Source organism: Lissotriton vulgaris, chromosome 7, assembly GCF_964263255.1.
Source record: "Lissotriton vulgaris chromosome 7, aLisVul1.2, whole genome shotgun sequence".
NCBI classification, from domain to species: Eukaryota; Metazoa; Chordata; class Amphibia; order Caudata; family Salamandridae; genus Lissotriton; species Lissotriton vulgaris.
In genome coordinates, this window is record NC_141695.1 from 1,346,175,031 (window position 1) to 1,346,202,963 (window position 27,933).

The 27,933-nt window shown below is 46.4% G+C and overlaps 1 protein-coding gene across 1 annotated transcript in view; it reads right to left on the reverse strand.

The window, feature by feature from the left end:
• The window catches only part of LOC147703662 (RING finger protein 112-like), a 247,865-nt gene that overhangs the window by 129,342 nt on the left and 90,590 nt on the right, over positions 1–27,933 (reverse strand). Inside the window, exon 7 of the mRNA XM_086932000.1 lies at positions 13,866–13,922. Within this exon, the coding sequence (XP_086788126.1) occupies positions 13,866–13,922 (57 nt within the window). The remainder of the gene's footprint in view (positions 1–13,865; positions 13,923–27,933) is intronic.

Sequence of the window (27,933 nt, forward strand, 5' to 3'; positions counted from 1 at the left end):
AAGTGGTAAAAAGCCAACAGGCCACAGAGGTGCTCCAATAACCGCAGATTGGGCCACCAGGTAGACGGCAGCAAGTATCACCCCCCCCCCCCCCCTCACACACACACACACACACATGCCCAGCTTCCATCAATAATGCATGCCAGTGATGCAGCAGTCTTGATATAGAACTGAAGTGTCTGGGAACAAACGGTCAAAGACAAAATATATCGACTGTACACAAGGGACATGGCAGATGTGCAAAAGCAGTCCAACAGCATAAGCTGGATAGTTATTGTAGGAAGCCTGCTCTGTGTATGGTACTTCCACTAGGTGGTAATACCGTGCACAGAGTCCAGGGGTTCCCCAAAAGTGTACAGGGCTAAATTCAAAACCCAAAGTGCTCTATTAGTGGTAGTGTGGGCGAGCAGCCATAAGCCTAACAGAGGAGTGTAAAACATTTATTGCACACACATGATCAATAATGGACACACGACTCAAGAAGGAGCTTCAGACCAATTTTATAAAATTATACTTTGTGCTTTATTTTTTCTCAAATTGTATTTATTTGTTTTTATCGGCACTTATACAGCAAAGAATGTGGCAGCAGGTGAACTACTTGACAATATCATGCCACTGTTTAAACAGAGTCTCACCACATGGTTCTCATATAATTCCATAGTAATTATCCCTCTAGCCACAGCCAGCTGTTTCACTGGCACTAAGCCATACTACAGAAACAACTATAAATTAAGTAAGATAATATACAAAATAAAGAAGGTAGAATCTGCATACATAGAGCATCAGCAAAACAAGTGAGAGTATATAGCTATAAATTATAGGTTGAGGTACACATGACATTGGCTTGGGTCGACTCAGCTGGAAATCGGATTAGTTTGTGCTTCATTTTAAAACCCATGTCTTCGTAATCAGGTAAGTACGTTTTTTATTAAAAATGCTTTTCACTTTCAAAAAGCGACATTTAGAAACGTTTTCAAACTGTCTAATGTTCTCCTATGGCGAAAACAATATTGCGGTTAAACATAAGTATCAAACGTACAAAATCAGTCTTCAGAGCCAAAAGTCTGCAAGGGCCAGGGGTCAGTTAGGTATTAAAACTGCATCACCAGCGGCACACGGGCAGCCAGGGGAAGAGGTCAAAATCAAGTTTGACCCAAGGCTTTCCAATGGATACAGGGGCTGCCTAGAGCCACACTGCTGGCAGGTAAGTAAGGGCCAAGCTTTGGGGGTTGGAACAAGCACAGGGGCCACCAAGCAGCACCCAACACACACCACCAACGGCGTAGGGGTGGCCAGGTGCAGGGTGCAAATTCGAAGTCAGATGCCCAATGCTTTGGAATGATGATTTTCCAGACGGTAAAGAGGCTGCAGGCATGGCACCGGAGGTCAAAGGAGGAAGAACAACAACAGCAGAGGGACAATGGGATGTAGGGGGTCGCAGGGGCACCGTCTGTTCAGCTCACTAAGGCCCAGGGGCTTCGGGTGCAGGGGTGCCTTAGGATGTCAGAATCTTCTTACCGAGCCAGTCAGGTCAGGAGGAACCTCTAGATTCACACTGCAGGCGACTTTGTAGCAGGCAGGAGAGGTCAGCCAATGCTGGACACAAAGTCAGGATCGCTGGGGAGACTTCACTACACAAGTGAGCTACTCCGACTTGGGCGGTGGGCGTCAGGTGCCGAGTGGGCAGGAGACGTGGATCTGCTTAGATCCGGAGTCTTTGGAGTCTGTTTCTTCTGGACAGGTCCACTGTCCTCAGGAGAGTGGAGTCTTTATTAAAGACAACAGTCCTCCCAGGGGTTTCTGAGGTTGTTGTTGCAAGACAGGTAACAGGGTCACCGAAGCTGGAAACAGTTGTCCTCTTCAGGCTTCTGCTGCAGGGTGTCTTCTTTCTTAGTTGTAGCAGATCTGAGGGTAAGGTCTGGGAGAGCCACCTAAATACTAAATTTACGAGGGGTTTTAGTGGAGTAGCAGGTAGGGCAAATGGCCACCTTACCTGGGGTGGCTATACCCTCTAGTATGCCAACCTCCTGAGGGAGGGAGCGGAGACCTAGTCCTGATGGTGGGGTCCCCCATCTTCAAGATGGCGGGAACTGAAAGTTGTGCTCCACCTCGCCCCCCCCGCCCACACACACACACACACTTTAGGGGTGGGGATGGCAGAGCTAGGTCCACCTCCTATATTTTTTAATTTTGCCACTGGTTTTCCAGCCGAAAGTGGGGTGTGGAGCAGGGGCGGCCATCTGCTGGGGGGTATATTACAAAGGCGGCAGGCCTTTGAAGCTCCCCTCTTTGAGCACTGGCTCATCCTGGGGAGGAGGCATGACACCACTGCCCAGGATGTGCGTGGTTTCTGGTCCCAAGGAACAGGGGCTCTCTACCTAGGGTTCCAGAAACATGTCTGATGGTGGCTGGCTGCCTATAGCCAGTCAGAGACCACACCAGAGTTGGTAGATTTTCAGGGGGCACCTCTGAGGAGGTTTTAATAAATCTCACACAGTGTGGATGTATTACAAGGAGCTGTTTGGTACCAAACACTCCTGGGTTCAGTGAAGCAATCATGGTGCTGTGAACTTGAGTTGTAAAGTTCCCAGCCCATGTACTCTTTATGGCTTCCCTGGCACTTACAATATTAAGGAATAGACCCTAAAACTGTAGGGGGCTTTTCTGCTCATGCAGATATACCCATACCTGTGATATAGTGCACCCTGTCTTAGGGCTGGTAAGGCCTGATAGAGGGATGACAGACCTATATCCTAGGCAGTGCTAGCTGGCACGGCCCTCTGGCAGTGTGCCATGTCGACTTGGTCGCTTTTTCACCTCACCAGGTCATGCCTGCTGCAGGGGCAGTAGCATGGTGCTAGTGAGGGGGGTCACAGGGGACACTTTGCAGCCTCCAGGCACTAGGTACCCAGGATACCACTTACTAGGGACTTACAGGGGAGAAGAGTACCAATTGAGGACATGTTTTTAGGGGAAGGACACTGGTAACCTGGATAGCAGGGACGCAGTATTCTACAGCCAAAGTTTCATCAAAAGGCAGGCAAAAAGTGGGATTTACTGCAATAGAACACCATTTTCACACAGTTATGCATTCCTACAGAGAACACGCATTTGCAATCCAATAGGTCTCGCATTTACATTATTTGGAGCTATTAACATTGTAAATGACAATTTTTTTTGTGTTTGTAAATGACAATGTCAATATCTTAAACTTTTATAAATGCCAGGCCTATTGAATTGCATTTAGACAAGTTTGAGCTATTAGTATTGTATTAGTTTGGTAAGTATTGTGATCCTGCGCAGATGATTTGGTCTTCTTGGAATGCCACAGACTGGGTGTTTGGCCTGGGGTGATGGAGGATCGGGAGGAGGGTTTTGATGCAAAGTTGGGTTGAAGGGTGGACAAGGACGCGATAGTGGGAGCAGCGAGGGGGGGGGGGGGGGGGGGGGGGAGGGAGGGCTGCTGAGGGAGCCTTGGCCTGGGGGGTGGGTATTGGTGGTTGGATGCAGGAGCAAAGGGTTTTTGGGTGGGACAATATCAATCAATCAATCAATCACGTCATTTGTATAGCGCACTACTCACCCGGGAGGGTCTCAAGGCGCTGGGGAGGGGAAAGTTACTGCTCGAACAGCCAGGTCTTGAGCTGCTTCCTGAAGGCGAGATGGTCTTGGGTTCACCGAAGGTGGGTGAGGAGGGAGTTCCACGTCTTGGCGCCAGGTAGGAGAAGGATCTTCCTCCGGCGGTGGCTCTGCGGATGCGTGGTACGGTGGCGAGTGCATGGCCGGTTGATCGTAGCTGGCGGGTGGGCGTGTAGAAGGTCATGCGGTCGTTGAGGTACTTGGGGCCCAGGTCGTGGAGAGCCTTGTGTGCGTGGGTGAGGAGTCTGAATGTGATTTTCTTGCTGACGGGGAGCCAGTGCAGGTCTCTCAGGTGTCCGGTGATGTGGCTGTGTCGGAGGATGTCGAGAATGAGTCGAGCGGAGGCGTTCTGGATGCGTTGGAGTCTTTTTTGAAGTTTCGCTGTGGTTCCGGCGTAGAGGGTGTTCCCGTAGTCCAGTCGGCTGGTGATGAGTGCCTGGGTGACGGTCTTCCTGGTTTCCGTGGGGATCCATCTGAAGATCTTGCGGAGCATGCGCAGGGTGTTGTAGCACGAGGATGAGACGGCGTTGACTTGTCTGGTCATTGACAGGGAGGAGTCCAGGATGAAGCCCAGGTTGCGTGCATGGTCCGTCGGTTTGGGAGCGGTGCCCAGGGCCGGGGGCCACCAGGAGTCGTCCCAGGCGGAGGGTGATGATCCCAGGATGAGGACTTCCGTCTTGTCCGAGTTCAGTTTAAGGCGGCTGTTCCTCATCCAGTCGGCGACGTTTTTCATCCCTTCGTGTAGGTTGGCTCTGGCGGTGTCGCTGGTGAGGGAGAGGATGAGCTGGGTGTCGTCGGCGTAGGAGATGATGTTGAGGTAGTGCTGGCGTGCGATGGCTGCGAGGGGGCTCATGTAGACGTTGAAGAGGGTTGGGCTGAGTGAAGATCCTTGTGGTACGCCGCAGATGACTTCGGTGGCCTCGGATCTGAACGGAGGGAGGCGGACTCTCTGGGTTCTTCCGGTGAAGGACTTTTTTAAAGGTTGTGCCTCAAACAACAGCCCCTGGGAGGTATGCAATTGAGGTAACGGCAGGCGATTTAGAATAATCTACTAAGATACCAAGGAAAGAGCTGACCCAGCTGCCCAAAGGTAGGGGCACAGGTCTTCATCTCAGTGCAGAGGAAATGGCAAATTTGGAAGGCGCAACACTAGCTAGTTCCAATAGGTACCGACTACTAGAGGACATGGAAGACAGCAGGGAGGGAGAGTAACCAGAAATAGCGTTAGGGGATGAGGAGAAATCAGTATCTACAGTAGGGCCAGACTCCAGCCACCAGGTGATGTTCCTGCTAGGGTTGATGTCTGAGCCTAATCTTCCCCTCCAGCCAGGATGGAAGGTACAACTCTTATAGCAACCTCTTATACATTTACAGTAGAATCCATGCTGTTATAATTGTCAACTGAAATTAAAAATAAATCTGTGATCTCCAAAACAAACCAGAGAGAAAAACAAGGGACATGTGAGAGTCTAGAGAAAAAATTAGACTCACAGCCCGAAGCTGCTCCCCAGCCGGAAACGACACCCAAGAGGCAGATCATCAACCCAAACAAGAGCCGATTGGACCTGGCTTCCAGCTTTCCTGTCTCTGGCCTGAACGCCTGAATTAACCCCTTTCCCGGTATAATAATATGCTCCAGGAACCTAAATGGATTTCTCACGAAAACTCAATCTTCTGACACACTTGAATTTCTTAAAAAACATGATATCATACTTCTCCAGGAAACTTGGTTGGCGAAAAGTATCCCAATAGAAAGCTACCTGGAGTTCAGGTCCCCCGCCTCAAGACTGCACAAGCATGGCAGACTGCGAGGTGGGCTCTCGATCTATGCTGCCTGCAAATTATCTCTAAACATCAACCAGTTAGAATTCGAAGAAGATTGGACCACCTGTATAAGAGTCAGAAGTCCCAAGTCGGCCAGACAGCTGCTTCTACTTAATGTTTACATTTTTCCTCATTCCAGCAAGAAAAAGGCCAAACTTGATTGCCTTATTAAAATCAAATGCAATTCTCTAAGTGAATATGGCAGCCAACCCTGCCTTATCTCAGGCGACTTTAACACCAACCTTTTTCAAAACACTACTGAGGACTTCAAAGATACACTCCCAGAGTTTTCATCACATCTCACAGTGCAATCAATACCCGGAGGTAACAGGCCAAGCAAATTGGGCAAATACATGGTTCTTCAACTCAATAGTATGGGTTACACTATATTGAATAGCCCCTTTCCCACGGACACTCCGCCAGCGTGGACATGTACAAATGGCCCCACCCACTCATTTCTGGACTTCACGCTAAGCAACAACGAAATGCTCCCCTTGACAGAGAATTACTGCATTGCAACACCGGGTGAGAGAGATCACGGTCCACAAATAATAAGTCTATCCTTCAATGTCGCCCACTATTCAGCAATCAGCCCCACAATAAGAGGTACCCACACAGAGAACCTCAAAAGCCTGTAATGGACAGACCGCTCAATCCCTACAACAATGGAAACATGCAGATCTCTCCTTTGTGTTTGGCGCCAAGTGGACGCTGTTCCAACAGATGTATGGGAGCTCCTAGCAAACAGACTACTCAGTGAATTCCCGTCCTTGTCACAAAACCTATCAACTTATAACCAACTATGCATTTCAACAGAGACCAAAAAACTAAAAACTCAAAGGAACTTTGCTCTACGCCATGCCAGGAAGTGCCCCGGAGATGCTCATTTGTATCACAATTATATGCAAGCTCAAAAAGCATTCAGGTTGTCCATCTACAGAGACAAACAAAAAGCTGCTGACCAGTTCTGGTCGAAATTAGTCCATGCCATCAAAACATCAAACTCAAAGTTATTCTGGTCACTTCTGAATAGGAGGCCACTTGGCACAACCGGGCAATCCAGCGTAAACGTAAGCGAAGCTGAATGGGTCTTCTTAACTATCCATTTCGAAGAAGACACAATCAGAGACGATCAACCCCAAAGCTACTTATCATCTGAACCAGTGCAGCCATTATTACAACCAACAAGTAATGGCAAGCCAATAGTGCGAAACAAATCGCCCGCTTCCGTGCCGGCTGCCATCACCAGAGATACATGGAACCACTCAGATGATCCGAAGACACCGACCATGACGACTCCTGAAGCCCTGAGAAACAACATCAGCCGCATCATTAGTAAAACGCCGTCAGACCCTGTTCAAAGCAGACTCTAAAATGTGGTTCGAGCATCTGGCAACTCTGTTCGCATACTGCTTGCCGGGACTGCACCGGGACTTCGGTTTGAGGTGCTGACAAGCCTCACAGTCCGTAGAGTCATGGTGCTGGCCCAAACACCACATACATATAGGGTGAGGGTCCGTCGCCGACATCGGACGTGCATTATCAGTACAAGTCTTGAAGCCCGAAGGTATTTGCACACTGTTCCTTGAAGCAAAGCGTGAAAAGGAGGCCTGAAAACAGGCCAGGACACGATCCGGATCCGCGTTGCACACGGAAAAGAGAAAAAACGAATGGTGGGGCTTATGTGACCTTGCTGACGTCACGCCCGCGGACGACATCAGAGCGGAGTTACGTGCTGCTGCCGCCCCCCCCCCCCCCCCCCCCCCCCCCCCCCGGCGTGCAGAGATGCTGTGGCAAAGAAAAATTCTCCGGATCCAGTCTCACGCCTGGGGATAAATCTACGTTTAGGAATCTGTGGTTAGTAGTCTATCAGATAAGATTATATTTATATCCTGTGAATATTTATATTATGTCTGTTGTCCCTACAGACCTGTGCATAATGTATATTGGTACAGAGCCCCCTGCCCTGCATATCCAGTTACAGTGCACGATATACAAATGGTTTGTGGCCACTGGATCTTTTGTTCGCTCAGAATGATGAAGGAATTCTTTGTGTACATCTCACTTCCGAAATGCGCGTTGGCGCATTTTTCTTGTTTTACATGTATTTAATCTAGTCAATATTGTATTGTAACCTGGTGTATGTGTGTTTTTCTGTTCATTTGTGTTGACAAATTTGTATTGTCCCTGGTTAGGTTTTTTCTTTTCGATGTGTACATTACGTTCGCTGTTCCTCATCATGGTAATGGGGCTCCTTAACAATTGATGTGCGATGTTATTGTTTTTAAGAAATCTTGATGTATACATATGATATCAAAAATTAATTTATAAAAATGATTTATACTTTTTGATAATACATTTTGAAAATCACTGTTTATGGGTCATTTGTATCTTTGGATGTATTACCTTACTTTAAAGTATTGATTTGGGAGAAGTGTTTGTTGTTATTTATTGGGTTTTCCCTTCTTTCTTCACCTGATTATCTCTATAACCAGGGACCCTTTTGTGTTTCTCATGCCATTGGACAGTTGACATCAGGTTTTAGAGAGGTGACAAGGTACTCAGAGAATGCTTCGAAAACCCAAATCATGGTCGGGAACTTACCAAGAGAGAAAAAATTCATTAGGAATGAGATTAAATATCTTCGGCCAAGGATCACACAGGACTCTGAAAAGATACCTTAATTAAACTTCAAAAACGATCTTGTGGAGACAAATAAGCTGCTGAAGGGTTGGTCTCCCCTTCCGTTTCCGGCAAAACATATCTAGTTAAGATGGTCATCCTGCCAAAATGTACTTTTTTTTTACACAATCCTCTGTAGTTTAAGAAAGAATGGTTAAATAGACTACAAGGGAAAATTAATAGTTTCATTTGGGCCTCGAAGGGAGAAGGATCTCATTTAAGAAACTCCGTAGGAAATGTGACAAGGGTGGATTAGCATCACCGGACAACCAGCTTTTAGCATGGTCCTTTCAGTTAAAAATCTGTAAAATCTTATTTAATAACCCATACAGCTCGGAGATTGGCCTGATGTTTAAGGCTATGCTTAAGGACATTAGAGGGGGGCAAACTCATTTTTTTAAAAACATATTTAAAATGTGATTTTAAAGAAGATGTTTGGCCACTGGGACCCCAAAGTACATACAGGATGTTGAAATGAGTACACGTACACCCAAAGGGAAAAACAACATAACATGCACAGTGACACCCACCCAAATACCAATTGACACCATGTATGTCTCGCAACATAGTAAACATTAGTTGAATACATCATCATTCCCTTGTTTTGCAGTTCTGTATCCCCGAACTTCCTCTTTGAGTTAGGAATCAGCAGAGCGGACAGGCTCTAAAACCATTCCCCTGTAATCGGGCCACCTCTGCCAGATTTTAGGGTGTTTTTGGGGGCATCCCCTTGTCTGGTATACTGCAATTTATACCCCCCATACGGTGATCCATCCCCTTTTCCACACACCATGAGATGAGGCACTTCAGCTTTCCATGTCCTGGCTATATCCCTTTTTGCCAGTGCAAGACCCAGGAACAAAAGCAATATTTTGTATCTATTCCCTCCTATGCGGTCTATGCTATGGAGAAAAATCAATTGTGGGTCTAGTGGAATTTTCCAGGAGAGGATCTCCCCCAGGCACAATGTCACCCCTCACCAAAAACTATCCAGCGGCACAGAACTCCACACAGTATGTATCAACGAACCCTCATCCTCCCTACAGCAGAGGCACATCGGGGAATCTATCGCCCACATGTGCCACAAGCGACGCTTCATGTAGTAAGCTCTATATAGGTATTTTAATTAGATCAGCGAGTGCCGAGCCAAAATCACCGCCTCTCGAGGCACTCTCAAGGCCTTGGTCAAATTATCTTCATCATGTATGTCAATATCGGCCTCCCACGCGACCCTGAGTGTAGGAAGTGTGTTTGAACTGTTCGTGAAAAAGGACTGATAAATCGTCCCTATTTTGTGATCTCCCCGGTCCCCCATGAGGAGCTTACCTTCCAGTGGATTAAATTCTGGAACGGCCAAGAAGTCCTTATTGTATGGAGTAAGAGCGCGACGTAGCTGCAAATAGCGATGAGATTGACTGCGGAACATTTGGAATTCAGCCTGCAGCTCCTGGAATCATTTCAGAACCATCTCCAAGGGTGGAGATTCCGATACTATACCATATTCAAAGGCCCTCCAGCTGGGTGAACTGTTTGAGCATGTTGCCCAGCCACAGCGGCATCCGCTTAGTCAGTTTCTCCCACCATCCCATCAGTGGCAGAGAGCGCCTTCAGACAACCAAGACCATCTGTGTTCCCGGTGTAAGGGAATCCTTAGCCTTTCCCCCATATAAGTAATCTAGCAGAGAGGTGTTGCCAATCACCCATTTCTCTACTGTATGTGTTGGATCACAATGTCAGCCATACCACTAATCATTGATGATTAGGAGATGAGAAGCAGAATTTTATGCAAATACATCAGCAGCTGCAATGCACCCGCAAAAAGTGGATTAGAAGCATGTTCTAAGGAGGTACAGCCCACCTCCCTACCCCTCTTCCCCCCAACAAGAATCATCTGAGAATGGCGTTAATCTATCCGAACCATGACTGGGGGATCTCATATGGGTATTTCTGCAATTGGTACAACAAGCAGGGCAGAGAGACCTTTTTAAGAATGCCGACCCACCCGGCAGTGACAGCGGCAGGAGTGATCAGACCCGCACCTCCTACTTTACCAGCATTTGGGTTGACGCCAGGTTAAAAGACCACGACAGTGCCGCGTCCGGGGAGATATACACTCCCAAATATTTGAAGCCACCATCGACTAACGTCAACCCCGACGCGCCCACTCCGCAGTCCCCGCAAGGCTGGCAACCGGAAAAACAACGGATTTTGAGGCATTCATATAGAGGCTGGACATTTCCAAAAGGTATACATAATTTGTAGAATATGTGGCCCTGAGGTCACTGGGTCAGTAAGGAAAAACAGAACATTGTTCGCATACAGGGCAATTCTGTCAGATAAGTCTGCAGTCCACTTGAAACCCCTCCCCTGGGCATCCATCGGACCCAGGTGGCTAAGGATTCCATGGCCAGTGCAAATAACAATGGAGAAAGCGAACACTCCTGCCTTGCGACCCAAACGAATCGGGAAGGACTTTGATACCGTGCCTGTACTCCATACTGTCAATGACAGATCAGTATATAGTAGCCGTACATAGGAAAAAATATGGGGCCAGGATTTATGGAATAGAATGCTTTGTCTATATCCACCAGAAGCACTGCTGCAGGCCTACCCAGGCGATATGCAAGAGCCAAAGCATTATAGACTCGTCTAATGTTATGGCATGTGGCCCGGTTTGCCATGAAGCCCGCCTGGTTAGGGTGGACGAGATCTGGCATATATTTCAGGTTCTTGGCAAGGAGTTTCATCTCCATGTTCAGGAGGGAAAAGGGGCAATATGAAGAGTGTTCCTTTGGTGGGCGACCCGGCTTAGGGAGAAACACAAGCTCTGCATCCCTCCAGTCCGACGGGAGCGATGCTCTCTCAACGAAAGAATGGATCATGTCTAAGAGGTGTTTCCCCAGGCGAGACATGCATGTCTTGATGAATTTGCAAGGGAGTCCATTGGGGCCAGGAGCCTTGCCTGTCTGCAATCTCGCCAGGACCAAGGAGAGCTCCTCCTGCGAAACCCACTTTTATATAGGTTTGGAGACAGCATTTTATGAGAAAGCAAGGTTGAAAGAACTACAGTTGATGGCCTTGATATGGTCTTAGATAAGGACTATGAAACTCAATTATTACAGTAAATCTGCCCTTATTTTGGAATCTCTGGGTACCCTAGCGCATGTGACAGATACGTGCATCCCCAATTAGGGTGGCAGGTACTGATAATGTTTGCCACTTACGAGAACCGGAAGAAAGCGCCAGTGAGCTGGGTGAGTTGGGATTTGGAAGTAAGAATCTTTAAAATCGAGAGCAGTCAAAAGTCACCTTGTTGTAGTAGAGGTTTGACATCCTGTAGAGTGACCATGTGTAAAATGTTCTGACAGGATGTACCTTTTGAGGGGCCTGAGGTCTTGGATAGGCCTGAGGGACCCATCCTTTTTGGAAATGAGAAAGTAGAGGGAGTATACCCCTGTGCCTTCTAGATGTGATGGCACTGGCTCTAAGGCACCGTTGAGTAGGAAAGTGTCTAACTCTTCCTGAAGCAGGAGTTGGTGTTGTGGGGAGAGAATGCGTCTGCGGGGTGGGATGTTCGGAGGTGTGGAAGAGAGCTCCAAACAGTACAGTAACCATGACATATGATGTATAGCGTCCACTGAGATATGGAAGCGTCTGGGGAAGGGGCTTTTGAGTCGCCTCAGTAGGTAGGCCACCGAAAGGACCTACGAGGAGAGAACGTTTGTAGGGTGCCATGGAACTCTTCCTCAGACAACCAACGGTTCTGGTTGGGTCTTGCCCTTGAGGTCCAGAGCGCCAAAGATGTTTGGGGTGTCATCTCCACTTCTCTGCGACATTTAGAGACGTTGAGTCTGACGGTATCGAAGAGTTTTCTTTGAGTGTAAGGAGTGGCAGTTGTCGCAGGAGGCCTCATCATGCTTGGGAGAGAGGCAGAGGTTGCAGACCTGCTGGAGATCAGCCCAGGGGAATTTGTCATGACACCAAGGACAGTAGTGGATCAGTGTCTGTGCCATCACAGGTGACACATGCTTGCAGTGGAGAAACAATGGAGAAGTCCCCAAAGGGCCAAGCCCATACAGGGGCATTAAAGTCGTACCAATCCCTGACCTGGACCAGCAGGCACGCATCGAGTCAATGCGAGGAAGGGTGACACAACATAGAACAAAACTGACAGAAGGGAGAGGAACCGAGGAGCCCACACAAATCACGCAACGGCGTTGATCTGGAGGTTGGTAACAGATGTGTGAACCTGAAGGAGGAAAGAAAAAAACCTAACAATGGAGCTGATGTCCTCCCGCATTACCAGCAATGGGTGGTTGGGGAAGACTTCTTCGGGGATAAACAACTTGCACACATCCGGGCCCAACACTTAATGGCAGGAGTATGCATAGCATGAGTATCTACAACCACACATGCCTCAAACAAGAGGTTCCAAAGAAACTGGAATGTTCTTTCTGAAGGACTGTAAACACTTTGCTGAGTGACAGGTATGTGTGAGAAGCATGGGTTGTTTTCAAAGAATTTCTAAGTTGTTTACAATGCTGATAAACTTGCTACACCAGTATTTAGGGCAAATAAATGTTCACATCCATATTCAAATCTCCTCTCTGAATATTGCCCACACCTGATATAGAACTAGATTGTTTCCATTCACCACCTATGACAACATGGATCCAGGAGTAAATTCATGCATGGGATGACTTGCCAATCACTTATAACATGCAGCTAGAGATGAACCAGCGTGCTTCGTCACAATATCCACACAGTTCCAACTGAACAATTTAAATCCTTCAAGTAGATTGTGTGCAGTCAATAGAAACCCTAATCCAAACATCTAATATGTACAATTTGGGCTGCACAATTTTGGCCTTCCCGGTAATGCAACAGTAATAGTTTGGCGCCATGTAGCACTAGAACTCGAAATGAAAATATTGGAGCTAATAGAGGAATGGGGCAAGCCTAGCAGTGGGAGACTGTTAGTAGATATGGGCATGATGGTGGCCACTGGGCAGCTGAGGAGGCACTCAGGGAATGGACTTGTGGGATGGATTACTCCTCCAAGACAGACATATTTGTGTATAAAGCCTGTGTATGCCCCAAGAAGCAGAAAAAAGAGCAGGGACTGTAGTAGGACATTATCAGGGCCTACTTCCAGACAGTTTCAGGAGGGCTTCTGGAATGAGGATCTGAAAAATCATAAAATGATTAATACTCCATGATCGTTTTACATTTGTTGTTAAACTAGTGTAAAGAGTTGTAAAAAAAAAAAAAAAGGAAGATGAATCAACATCGTGACACTCAATGGTGAAAATAATTAAAAGGCAGGTGTGAATTATTTGGAAGGATTTAGATGTTAAAACAAACACGACAATAAGTAGGGAAGTGACGTGGCCCAAATTGCACAATTTGAAAGTTTCATGCTTTAGACAGCGGAGCTATCCATCAGTAAACACATTTCTTTAATTTACTTGGAAGACAAGGCCTGTGGTTTCAGACAAAAGATTTATCCCTCCCTTTACAAAATTTACAGACTGGCCTCTCATGCAGCAGAGCTACCCATTAGGTCACACACATCTTAGAGTCTGGACACTCCAGTTGAAAAAGGTCTTTCAAACTCCTGAATTCAACAACAGATCTAGCCCTTGGTATTCCCCAAATTTCAGACTTTATGATTTGAAATTCTCACTCCTCTTGTGAATGACCTATTATTAAGTATTTACCTTAATCGGCTGTAAGGCAAGGGCATCTTCCAGCTCCTCAGACGCGTGAATGAACATCTGTGTTGAAAATATGACATGTTAAGCCTGGAAGGTTTATGAAACTATGCCAAAGCTCTTTAAAACAGTAAAAACAGTAAAAACATCAAAGAACAGGAAGGACACAAGATGGCTTCAAGAGACTAGAGGATCATTGGATAAGAAAGACGTTTATAAAAGAGATCAGAAATTTACAGGACTGAAGTGAGTACTGTAAGAAAGTATCATAATGGAAGTAGGATGGTGACAAGTAATATCATTTTGGTAAGAAATTCTTTGCATGCAAATATTTTCACACAAACGTTGGCACAACATAAATCAACCTAGACATACAATTCAGCTGAAACATGGACCTTAGAAATTTTCCCAAGAACAGACCTCAATAAATTAAAGGAATATTACATTAAAATTTAGTACTGAGTGGAAGTAGCTGTTACCATCACTGCTCACCACTTTCCCTCCTGGTCAGTTGTCTATTTAGCCCCGACCTGTCCAAGTAGCCGGGCACAGGGGCGGTAGTTTGGCAGCACCATACAACGGTTGTACTTAAACTCATAGTCTGCGTATTGTTATCCACGATGTTCCCCAGTTAATGTTACAAGATAATTTTTATTCGAACCGAAAACAAGTGACCTCCTACACTTATGGAGGTAATATGTTGGGTCTGTCCTTAATATTTCAGACCTTTCAGTCAGCACTAGAGGGTAACTATTACATCAATATCCATCCAGTTTTAATTACCAGCACCATTCCGACTGCGGGCATGGAATTTTAGTTTTAGTTTTCCTTGGTTTTTGGTATGTTCACACTATCGTGTTTAACAGGTTCCAGTTGATGTCTGAACATTTACTCCCCCACTGTTATTCTCCTATTCAGAAATTCTACTATTGCTTATGCAGCGCTACTGGAGTGTCCCAGGCAATTGAATTCACCCACTATCTCCTGCACCTCGGATATAAGTGACAAAGAGGTGAGCAGGTCACTGTCCTCTTGACACTTGGCCTTTATATGTGCTCTCACTACTTCTGGTTACTTGCTTACAAACAGAGCGACTTAAGGCACCATCTCTGACTTTTATCTTCCACATTAGTATCTCGACCTACCACTACTAATCAACAGCCCTGGGCCGTGTAGGGTCCGAAGTATCACCGACAGAGCGGTGAGCATCCTTTTCCCTTCCTTTGTTGTTTCCTTTTCCACCTTGCCTTTTTGATTATGCTATCCAACCGAATTCGAGGGTAATTCGATTTTGTTGTGCATTGTCTTTTTCTACTAGTCTTTCCCAACGACACTTCTTTTCTTCTTAGGTATGATCTACCTTACTAGGCAGCTATTATGTGTTCACTAATGCATGCGTTTATATCATGACACTCCCTCAATTTCAGTATCCGTACGGTTCTTGCATGTCATCCTTCTCTTTTTTCCCCCCACCTATCACATCTCTTGTGACACAGATTGCAACAGAAACCACACTTTCTATAGTTTCCAACACAACATTTTCCTTTTGACGTCATGCATGACATAGGCTTGTCAAATTCGAATGTTCACCTTTATACATACAAATACGTCACCCAATCTCACACCGTCTGGTTAGGATTACATTTTCAACAGTTTCCTTAGGCCGTTTTTGGCATTCTGCATCCAGGAATTTGTCACCTGGTACTGTAAAATGTTATAATGTACCCCATCACCTTCCTTTGTATCCCCCCCCAGCCCTGAGAAGCCGCGGGAAGACTGTCCCTCATGCGACAAAACACGTGTCGGCTGGTTCTGTTGAACATTAAAGACACCTTTTCCAACGACCGATTCCAAGAAAACCAATTATTTTTTGTTTTACTGGTTTGATTACGAAAGGCTTTGTGTCCATTGTCCCATATGTCTACATTGACTCTATTCAATAATTAGAGTGTGCATAGTTCTTGTCTTGTACTGTACACAATGTAAGCCTGGGCTGTCACTACATTGGGGGGTTATAGGGCTTATCCCCTCAACCTCTTTGCACCTCAGATTCTAATTGAATTCACATATCATTCTTGCACAAATACTTAGCTGTGCGCCCTTTTCTCAAACTTGACTAAAAACCTTTCTCCTAGACCCCTATTTAGCCCAACCACTTCCCTCAATCGACTGCCCACTCATGAAAAAGTCAACAGACCTAAGACAGATTGCCCTGGAGGAGCAGCGGTCTGTCAAAAGATGGTCTCTTCTTCCAGCACTTGTTAAAATTAACTTGGGTTTTCAAAGAGAAGTGGGGAACCAGACAGTTAACATGGGTTTAAGTGGGTGGGAAAGTCAAGCCATGACTTCCACTCATCTTGTATAATAAACAGGCTGTACCGTACTTTCTTCCACTTTGATCACTGACCCTGGAATAGGCCAGGAGCAAGGGGTAGGTTCTACTTGCTAATAGGCCAGGTGAGAGTGTGTTAAGGTTGACCTACACTACCTACATATCTTCCCTTCTGCAACAAGATTTTTCTAAGCTTCTACCTGGAACAATGTGATGTCTGTGACTGGGTGGCTTGGTGAGTGTACAGGGTTGACTTCTTCAGAACTAAGGGTTTTCCCCATATTAAATGACAACCTTTTAAAAAATAAATTCTTAACATTAAATGTTTGAAACTAAAACATTTACTTTTTGAGGAAATGTATAAAAGTACAAAGTAATTGCAACAATTTTGAGACCAAATAAAAAAAAGAAATACCCTTTGATGTAGGTGGGATCAGTAGGGGCGGGATTATATTTTTATCAATTCTGGGATTAAGAATTCTGGCCCTGACTGGGTCTTTGAATATGTCAGGGGCATGTTTAATGACCCATTTATCATTGGTAGAATGTGAACAGTTTTTTGTGACTGTTCAAAGGTGTCTAGAAGGAAGTCTTAGTCTGCTGGTTCTGAATGCATGGGAACACCATGGTAGAGATCAGCTCTATTTAACAGTTGACCAAAGAAAATATTGTCATCTGGGGGAGATGGTTTTGTTGGATATGGGTGGGGATCAGGTTGGTCTGTGGGATCTATTTGGTGATTATAGTCTTTCCAATCGTCCTGTGGTGTATCAGTATCAAAGTCAATGAAAGGGTCATTGTTACCTCCCCTACATTATAATCGTCATCATTGTGGTGGTGATGAATGAGGTGGGAGTTTTGGAGGCTGTGGAGGAGACAGGTTTAAGATGAACAGGCTCAGGAGGAAAGACAGGCTTAAGAGGAAGAACAGGTTCAGGGGGAGGAACAGGAGAAGAGGGTCTTAAATGTGAAGTGGCACAGTCTTTTTTCTTCACAGACAATGCAGGAGTGTCTGGTCTGTCCAGCTTCCTTTTGTTGTGTAGAACAGCATCCACATGTTCTGTTTTTGGGTTTATTTTGAATTTTTTCTGCTTTGGATCAACAGGATCCTGTCAAAAAAGTTCTTCCTCATCGGTAACCACTTTCGGCGCCAACTTTTTTGGGTCTGAGCGGGGTTAGGATTTGCGCTCCGAGGCCTTAGGAGATGGTTTAGGGTCCTTCGGCTTGACTATGGAGTCGGAAATCTTTTTCGGTTCCTAGGGCTTGGATTTCAGATCCGAGGGTTTTTTCAGCGTCGAGGAAGTCAGTGCCGATTTGTTTTTGGGAGTAGGTTGATCTTCCGTTTTCGGTGCCGAAGGCGCTTGCAGGACAATAATGTCCGGTTTGCCCGGTCCAGGACTACCGGAAGGCTTGCCCTTTTTCTTCGGAGCCGGGCCCGAGCTTCTGAAGCATGTTTTCGGTCATGACTGGGACCAGCAGGCGAAGTCTTGACCAGGCTCTTCTTTTTTTCGGGTGGAGTTGGGGTAGGGGCAGTTGTACTTACTCGTTGACCAGGAGTGATGTGGTCGTCTGAGTCTGGATCGTCTGCTTCGGACACGATTTCCAGGTCCTCAAAATCCTCCTCCGGGACATCAGGGCTTTCATCGAAGATGTCCACTGGTGCCGGAGGTGCTCGCCGTGCGCCATGATGTGTCGTCGGGCCCGGCGATCAGGGATGGTCTTTTTGGATGAAAATGAGGCACAGGCATGGCAATTGTTCTCGTCATGCTCGGGCGAGAGATAGAGACCTTGTGATGGTCTGTTCCCCCTCCCGACATGACCACAAATATTAGGCCACAAGTTTGATGTAAATAGATGAACGTAAAAATATTAAAATCAACCTGTAAATATGTCCAAAGGTTAAATAACTGAAAGATATAAGTAGCTGCAGGAGCAATCTAATAACCATAGTTACTGGTGCCATTAAACAGCTGATCGTCCAGTCAGAGCAATTCAAAGTGATTTACCAGTAAAAGGACAGAAATCTAGTATGGCTAGTTAGTTTTTAAAATTTGTATTGCGCAACAGCTACCCAATGAGGGTTTCCCGGTGCAGACAGGTAGGTCGAAAACAGAATAGAACCAGAGAATTCTATTTATCAAACAACCAGGTTTTAAGTGACTTGCGGAAGGTGATGTAATTAGTCTCATTTCAGAGCGTGACGGGGAGGGAGTTCCAGACTGAGGGCCCTAAATGTGCAAAGGATTTCCCCCGCCCCCCCATCCGGGCCAGTTTGAATTTGGGGATGACAAATCTTCCTTGGGTGGCCAATCGTAGATTACGGGAAGGGATATATGGCTTAGCCAGAGCAAGAAGGTAACTAGGGGCAATTCCTGGTTTAATTTTATGCATATAGGTGAGGGTCTTAAATTTTACTCAGTTCTCAATTTCCAGCCAGTGAAGTTTGCGTCGGTGAGTTGAAATAGACGAGGTCTTGGGGAATCTGCATAGGAGCCTGACTGCAGCATTCTGTGCCATCTGTAATCTATGAATTACAGATTTGTTTGCTCCCACATAAAGCACATTGCCGTAGTCCAGCCTTGATGTAATTAAGGTATTGACTACGGTTTTTCTGGTAGCTTCTGGTAGCATCCAGCAAATTTTTCAAAGTCATTTAATGATGGTGAAACAGGTGGCTGCGACTTTAACAGACTGGGAATGCATACTGAGGGTCTCATCAATTAGCACACCTAAGTTGCAAACTCGCGATGAGGGAGATGGAAGGACACCCATTTTGCACGGCCAGTGTTGCTGGCTCCAAAGATTTTTCTGTTTGCTAGTACCAGTATCTCGGTTTTCTCTCCATTTAGTTTTAAAAAATTAGTTTTCATCCAAGCTGCTATGTTATTTAGACCTGTTTTGAGTACAGAAGGGGTAGCAGTGTAATGAGCGTAAAAATAAATAGATAGTCCGGATTTCTCAGCCAACTCAGCAAGTGGTCTTACGTAGAGTTTGAATAATAGGGGGCTCAGGATGGACCCTTGTGGTACCCCATGGGCAAAATAATAGACTTTCGAACAGGCATTTTGAGATAAAACTTGGAAAGTTCTGTTGGAGAGAAAGGCACTTATCCAGTTCGAAGCCGCTCTTCCAATACCCTGTGAACTCAGTGTATTGATAAGTACAGTGTGGGATATAGTATTGAACGCAGTGCTCAAATCTAAAAGAATGACTGCCACTGTTTCCCCATTGTCAAGATGATGGCGAATGCCTTCTGTGACCCCAGTAGGGTGGTTTTGGTTGAAAAACTCACTCTAAAACCTTATTGCGAGGGATGAAGGAGCTGGTGTGTTGTGACATAATGAGTCAAGTGGGTGTGAAAATGTTTTTCTAAAATTTTAGACAGTACAGGGAGAACTGTACTGGTGGCAAGTAGGGCATGTACGCGCTGACTGATGCATTCCAACAGTGTGCTCACAAGCGCAGGCTAAGAGAAGATGTTGCCAGGCAACCAACTCAGGCACACGCTTCAAGTGCGAATATATGCGTAGTCACTAGAGGCATTGCTGAGTGACGGCGTCAGCAAACTAACGGCATAAGCATACCTAGATGCTGAGTGCGCACGCCTTGAGACAATGCCGAACGGCAAAAACTCAGTTGCGACACGCTATCCCCGAAGACCTCAGTGGTATTTCCCACATTGTCTCATGTGCTAAGTATGCTCCAGGTCTCTACACAAGAAATCTCAAGTGCAAACAACCAACCGTGGTGACTGCGCAAACGCACAGGCAGGAAACATTCGGCAACATTGCTGTCAAGCATGATGAAAAGCAGCTGTAAATGGGCTCCAATTATAGATGTTGGCTTTTCCCCACTTGTGGACAATATGTTGAAGAGAAGCCTCCAATAATCTATACAATAAGGTATTAAATAAATCCTGTTTATTGAAGTATGAAGCCAATATGAAAAGTCCATTGAACAGTATACTTCCATCTCTGCAGTTCCTACTTAACTGCCTAACAGACACCATCTTCCAAAGAGGAATGCAGAACCTGAAATCACGCTTGAAGATGCACAAAATAACCACAGATTTACAGACTAAAGAATGCAGAAAAAGGAATACAGAACACACTGCATAATAATTGTAAGAACTGGGACCGCCAGCTCTCAATGGGGTAGCATGGCTCGAGCAGGAAGGCAGCAGGGGCTTGTGTGTAAAGCAGCTACTTAACGCACACATCCAATGAAACCCACAGTGGCGCAATAATGGAGACCACACCAGTAGTTGTGTTTGAAAGAAATCAAGATCTTTTATATAGGCTTCAAATAGAGTGATGCATTATTAATTCATTAGCATTTCAGGTAAGCATTTCATTACGACATTTCATGAATCACATTCAGGTTGCATTTTCTTTGAATGGGTGAACATTTCATTAAAATAATAACCAGCTCATCTAGCAATCAAACACTAACTAACCCCGCCTGTCGCATCAGGCTCTCTGACAGGCAAAGGGATAATTGTATTAACCTGGAGGATCCTACAAGAAGCGACTATAGTAATGCGTTTAAGTAACACATCAAACCTCTCATAGTCGCTTTTCCTAACAGGTAATAAAACATATCGGCAAGTACTTATCAGTCTAACAAGGAACTCCAAAGAACACAGCCTCTAGTCATTAGTGACAAGCCTTTCTTCTTGTGAATACAGGTCGGCTTGCGACCTAGATCAGATCATCAGAATACTATGGAAGCCCACCTCTGCAAGAAAATTCAGTACAGTGAAGTGAATCTCCCTCTCATTTCAGGCTTGTAAATATGGTACACTATGAACATTTCAGGCTTGTAAATATGGTACACTATGAACATTTCCGGCTTGTAAATATGGTGCACTATGAACATTTCAGGCTGTTAAATATGGTACACTATGAACATTTCAGGCTTGTAAATATGGTGCACTATGAACAGTATTTAATCCTCCATTCTCCAAACTCTTGAGGCACATTAGAAGGGGGCCAACAGGGCCCAGTCTTAGTTAACCCCGGGGGAGGGGCGACCACGGGCCTCTCCCGGCCTACCACCCTCCTCCCCAGGGGGTTACCTCACTTCTTCGGCCCTCCGGGGCCCTTGCGGAGTCGCTGGCAGAGGGGAGGGGTGTTCGTCCCTCCCAGGACCTCCCTCGGCCCAGCACGGTGCAGTTGTGGCTTCTAGACGCCGGGGCCGGGGTGAGGCCAACGTGCGGGGCTGAAAGGAGGGGGCACTCAGGCTCCACGGCCCCCTCCGCGATATTTCCGGGCCATCTCCGGCCCACCGGCAAGGCTCTGAGGCCGGGGCCGCTGCAGATCGGGGCCGGGGCAGCTTCAACCAACCACGTGGCCCGCCTCGAGGGCGCGCCTGCCTGGTCCAATGGCAGCGCGGCGCCCGGGGGCGGGGCGGAGGAGCTCCCCGGTCAGGGGACAGCTTGGCTTCGGGCCTACCGCGGCCCAGCATGTGGAGAATGGCGGCCCTCTTCTCACATACGGGGGCTGCCGAGGGGGGTAATTGAAGCTGGGGTGGATCGCCACGTGCCGTCAGGGCAGCCGCACTTCAGAGGCATCGCGTAGGCGGCGCGAACGCCGCGATGGTCACCGGGCCTCGTCGAGTGCCTCGGACGGCACAGCAGCTCCGGGCTGCGGCGGTGAGCAGGGGTCAATAGCGCCTCGGGGCGACAGTGTCCCGGCACCACAGCGCTCACTCGTGGGGGTAAACCAGTCCGCTCAGGAGAGCGCGTGGGTGCGATTGCAAGCAGGATGAGTTCTGAGGTGAAAAGTGCCTCAGGGTCACAGCGCTGTACCCACAGGAGCACAGTTAGCTCGGGGCAGGCAGGATGATTCAAAGCGCTGGTCAGGGGGGAACAGAATATAGCATTTCTCCTCGAGTCCAGCAGGGACAGCGGAGCAGTTAAAACAATGGAGGAGTCAAGTGGGGCCAGAGGGGCCCACTGCAGGCAGGGGGGTGCGCAGGGCAGCACAGTCCAGTACCTGGTTGATTCCCCCAGCAGTTTCTGGTCAAATGAAAGCAGACTTCTTGGCGCTTGGATGGTTCTGCTCCCTTGGATGCTGGTTACTTGAAGTTGAAGAGGGGGGGGGGGGGGGGGTTTGAGTTGAAGGCTTGATGAGTTTTTCCTCAGCCACTGCAGATGGACCCTGGAGTTCCCTACCACTGGGCCAGATCAGGGGGCTAGCTTAGGACACCTCACCCAGCTTAAGAGGCAGCACCTAAATCCTGTCACTCCCAGTAGCATAGGTTCCTCACTAGGCCCTCCCGCCTAAAACTCCTGTGTGGGTTCCCCAGGTCAGTGATGCCCCAACTGACTAGAAAGTTCCCCTCCCTTTCCTAATATAGTGTCAGTTGGCAGTAGTCGCCTCCCCTATTCTGGAAGGTTCCAGGAGCTTCCCTCATTCTAGCTATGGGCAGGCTGGCAGGCTGGTATGGCAACATTGTTTAAGGGTTCCAGCCAGCTCCTGGCTACTAGAGTGCGTCTATACAGACCACGCTGCAGCAACAGGGGTCAGTGGCAGCCATGTTGGGGGAAGAGAGCACCTGCACCCTGGCATTGATTAGCAATGGGAGGTTGCCCAGAGTCCTAAAGCCAGCAAAAAGTAGGTGTGAAAAATGAGGCAAGGGCAAAAAAATCACAGGGAAAGACCATCATGGGGCTGACAGGTCTAACAATAATGATATAACAATCAGGCACTAGAGACGGCGAAATTTGAACACAGAGACTGGGCACTGTGCTGAAACAAGTCTGAACCCAAGGGCGAAGAAAAACTAACAATGCAGCTGATGCCCATGGGCATTGCCAACCAAGGGAGAAGACACTATAACATTTGACTTGAAGTACTTATTCGAAGAAAAACAAGTTGCAAACATTCAAGCCCAACACTGGACTGCAGCCACATCTTGTATAAGAAAACAGTTTCCTTTTACCACTGCATTTGTTAAACGTTTTGTACAATTAGTCATAATTTAGACTAAACTGTGGGTTTTATTTTAACCACAGATTTGTTGTGCTGTGCCACACTTTTTTCAGCTGATTTTATTCTGGTGAATGTTCAGATGATTTGAAATTCAAGACAAAAAATATAATTTTCTTTGGGTTTAAAAATGCGGTGAAGTGGGGCTGGAATGTTTTGGAAGTTATGGTTTCTTCCCCAATGTGGTAATGTCTTGCAATTTTAATTAGAAAGACAGGATATGGGACAGCACATGTGATATTCGAATAACAAGAGTTCCAGAGTTCATGAATGGTAGCACTTCAAAACAATGTTCTGGATCAAGTTGCATATTTCGAAAAGTGTTACCACTTTATAACAACAAGCATGATTCCTGCATAAATCGGGTGTATAATTACATGTATTCAGTAAACCGCAGCAAGCATTTCTTTTGTCCTGTCTAACATAATACAGTTTACCATTTGTTACTGAAACATTTATGGGTGTGCAATAAATAGTTTCACTGCTGCTCTTGTAAATTTATTGAGGAATTGACTAGTTTCTTTGTAATTCCGCTTGGCAGATACGATTCAAATATGTTTTTATAGCAAACGATTAGGTGCATGGGATGGCTGTGGTTTGTGTACTCCTGGCAATTGTTGATGTTGGGTTTTAGAGGATTACAAGGAGCCACAACTAGGAGAAAACACTCAGAACCTTCAGCGGAGGGGTGCAAAGGCCACTGAAGTCCTGGTTGCTTCCCTCAGGCTAATGGTGACTATGGACCTTATTTATAGTTCGACGAACAGGATACTCTGTGAAAAAGTGGCTGAGATACCTCACACTATATTACAAGTACCATAGGCTAAATTGGACTTGTAATATGGCAGACGAGACAACCCCACATTCGTGACGGAGTATCGCTTCCTTCGAACTCTAAATAAGGACCCGAGCTTTACCTAGCTTTTTAGCAACACCCACTATTGCCTTTGTAACCAGCATGGATAACAATTGTTTCAACAATCTTCACTGTAATGATCTGCTCAGCAGAGACCGCCACACAGGCACAGTGTGTAGCGACAAATACCTTTCAGCGTGAGCTGGCAACAGTCCAGGGTTCAGAACCAAAAGCCCCTTTTGTCTCAGTCTCTACCCGGTGTGTGCTGATCAATATTTTTCTTTTTTTTGTGGATAGAAAAATGGTTTTGGTTTAGAGGAAGTTCAGCAGAAGTGAGATTCAATTTGTAAAAACACTACTTCAGCTAAGTATTGTGGTGTGTTTTAGGCTTTCTTTGGTGAGAAAAATATGTATCATTGAGGTCTAGACAAAGTGTGACAGCACTAGATGCCTTTCAGAGTCTGCCAGCCAGGTTCAGGATTTAGAAGACAAATCTGCCTTATAGTGAGATCGGAAATGGTTCTAATTTCTTAGTGCCACCTAAAAGTCTGGCTGCTGGACCTACTTTGTAGGAGGCAGCAACAGATCTGGGTAAATACCCGAGAGCATTCTCAATATCTGGAAAGAACTACATACAGATCAATTTTGTGAAATGTGATATGAGAGGAATAATTATTTTCTACAGATGCAACAGCTGTTTTTACCAACTCAGACTGTATGTTGGTCTAGTCTATTTCATTGTGCGTGAACAGTTAGGAATGACATCAACAAAAAAAGCGCAGCCTAGTTTTCCACTGGGGCATTTGGTAGAATGCCCTAGACCTTGAGATGGAGTAGCTGGATTGGTTTTTGGTCCTGGGGCAAGCTTGGACATCAGACAAGCTAGTTCTTTTCTGATTCTTCAGAGATGAGTTTTTAAAAGGGCTTTAAACGTGGCTTCTGACGATATATTATGAAGATGGGAGTGAAGTTGGAGTGGTCTGTGAGTTCAAGGAACTGTGAGGCACTTCGTTATAATTCCCTGACCACATTACTTTCTTGTTAGATTTTGGGAGAATTAGCTTTTCCTTCTCAATCGTCTGAGTATTTGAAAAGACTTTCACTTACCTCTTGAGTCCATATGGCTAGCAAACCATCCTTGTTCCAGGCGCACTGGAGTAAGAGGGGTGTTAGACTCGTAACCAACCGGTAGGTAGGCCGATTAGTGCAATGTGGTTGATAGAAGCAATTTTATCCTGCACCCCTGCAGACTAGGACGGCAAGAGTGCAGGGACTGGCTTTGGCAAATGGCCCAAAAGGTAAATGGCTGGGGCCCACCCTGGAGCATGTGGGGGATGGGTATATAGAGAAAGAAGCTGCCTGGTAAACGGCAAGCATTATATGTGTGCCTTAATATAATGATGGGATGGAGTGATGGAAAGGTATGGTAAGAGAAGACAAGATGCACCTCAGAAAGACTCATAAAGCCAAGCATGCTTATGTAGCAGAATGGGGACGGTCAGGGGGTGTAAGAGCGTATCTTAGGAGAAGAGCGGTGGGTATGGTACAGCCTAAAAGGGATTTAGCACAGCAGGTCTCAAATGGCCAAGCCATGACATGTTACATAGCCGAGCAGGGATCAGTGAAGATTTGCCCAGTAGGGGCTCAGCAAGAGAGGAAGCTGAGGGGGTGAGGGGCGAATAATAGGCAATAAGATGTTTGGAACAGTTTCTGTATTGGCATGAGTCAAGAAGATGTCTGAACGGCCTGAAAAAGGATGGGAGAGCTTGACCATTTCAGTGAGTGGCATGCATCTATCAGTCCACATGGCATGGAGGAGACAGGTTGTAATACTGAGACGAGGATTGCATACATCATGCCAAAATGTGAGTGAGGTATACAAGGGCCATACTGACAACAGTAATTGGGAATGTTTACAGGGGGCTACCAGGAAGAGGGTGGTTAAAGACTAAAAGTCCTGGGGCAAGCTTGAGGGACACGGATTTAGCTGTGGGCAGTGCCACAATTATAAGGAATACATACAAATAATCACAGTAAAAGAAATGTGGCACGGTTGAACAATAGTTCAGACCAGTGCTTCATAGAAGTTGAGTGACTAAGATACAAGAGAGATTTCAATATGTTGCAACTAGAGTGCGTGATAGTGTAGAAACTGAATTAGCAAAAATAGTAACGGCCCTGGTGTCAGAGAGAAAGAGCTAACAGTAGCAATAAGCAGAGGCTGGCGGCTAGGGATAGTAGTGCGATGAGAAAGTTTGTGTACCACGCTTGAAAAGTAGCAGGTGTCTTTTGAGAATAGCCAAGAGCCCCGTTTCATGACAAACGTTGTGCAGCAACATGAGAAGAGAGAGGTGGATGTCATGAACAGGTGGCGGTAAAAATAGGCCAGAAAACCACAGATGCCAGATTTGTTTATTTATAAAGTTTAATATAGCGCAAACATGACCCTTGTGGGTATCAGAGCTCTTTACAATGATCAGGGTGACATGTATAACATCATCAAGGAGGGACAAGGTATAGGAGAATTTCCTAGAGAAGAAAACCCCAGTTCCAGGCCGACAGCAACCAGTAAAATAGAGTAAGAACATAGTTTGAAAGAAATAAGCATGGGTGCAGGCAAGGGATAAATCATGTCCTGGAGTATAGTTCATGCGTTCACCAGTAGAGATTTGTTCATCAGTATTCTTTTGACTTCTTTCTTGACTGAAGCAGTTGAGGGATTTATTCTGATTTATGGGGAAGGGCGTTGCAGATTCTCGGGGCCATGCCTGAGAATGCTCGGTTGAAAGTTTTCTGTTTATGAAATTTTGGTGGTTTCAGCAGTAGGGAACTAGTGCTTCTAGATGGTCTGCCGCCACAACACAGCTCTAGCTTTTGTGCAATGTATCTCGTGGTGTTAAAATGTAGGGCTTTATGAGTCATACAGGCAATTTTCAAATGAATCCTTGCCTCACATGCAGGAAAGAATGTTGGTCTATGCAGTAAAGTAGGTCCAACATTGCAGGACCAGGATAAGGAGATGGCAACAGATAGGCTGGGCAAAGAAGCAGGAGGTGGCACAAGAAAACAAAGAGTGAAAAGGCAAATTTGATGGAAAGAAAGAAAATACATACTGAAGAGAGGGAGGAAAAAATTATTCAAAATTGTCATAGGTAATTAGGTCTTTAGGCTAGCGTGGTGGAGGGAATACTCGCCAGGGAAGGGTTTTCCTGGATGTAGACCTTTACTGTTTGTTTTAAAGTAATAGGCATGCACTAAAAAACCAGGCTGTATGTTGCCGTACAGACCTAAGTGGTGAACGAAAACAGAAAATCATTTAGGCGCACGCTGTGAGACAAGGAGATCCATCTCTACAAGGGAGGAGTTGCAGCCGAGGCCTGCACCACCCTGTAGAAGCCTGGCTGATGCAGAAATAGAGAGCCGGAGGTGCAGCCTGGCGTGATCTGCGCCGGCAAAAGAAAAGAATATCGCCGATTGTCTTGGGACCTAGCAGTACACCCAAAACGTTGCGAGCGGAGAGGTAGTGGAGAGGAAGTGAGGTAGATATGCGGCCCGCTCGGAGCGGCCTGGACACGGTGGTGCAGAGGGTGCCTGGGGCTGCGCCCCTGATCAGATTCTTGTGGCGATGACAACGGATTCATTACAGTGCTGCAAGATGCCCGTGGGCCCAGATCCCTTCCCCTAACTACATCATGGGAAGGTCCAGTGTCCGTGCCAGCGCCAGCGCCAGACAGCAATCGCATATGTGGGTGCTAGGGTACTTTTTAGGGGGCCCGCTTGGTGGTCAGTTCTCAGGCTGCGGAGGCGGCCGAGCTAGACCCAGTGCGGTCTGCGGCCTGGGGCAGTCTGTTTCCATGAGGCCCAGTCCTCGGTGGCTCACCCAGGCGCACACAT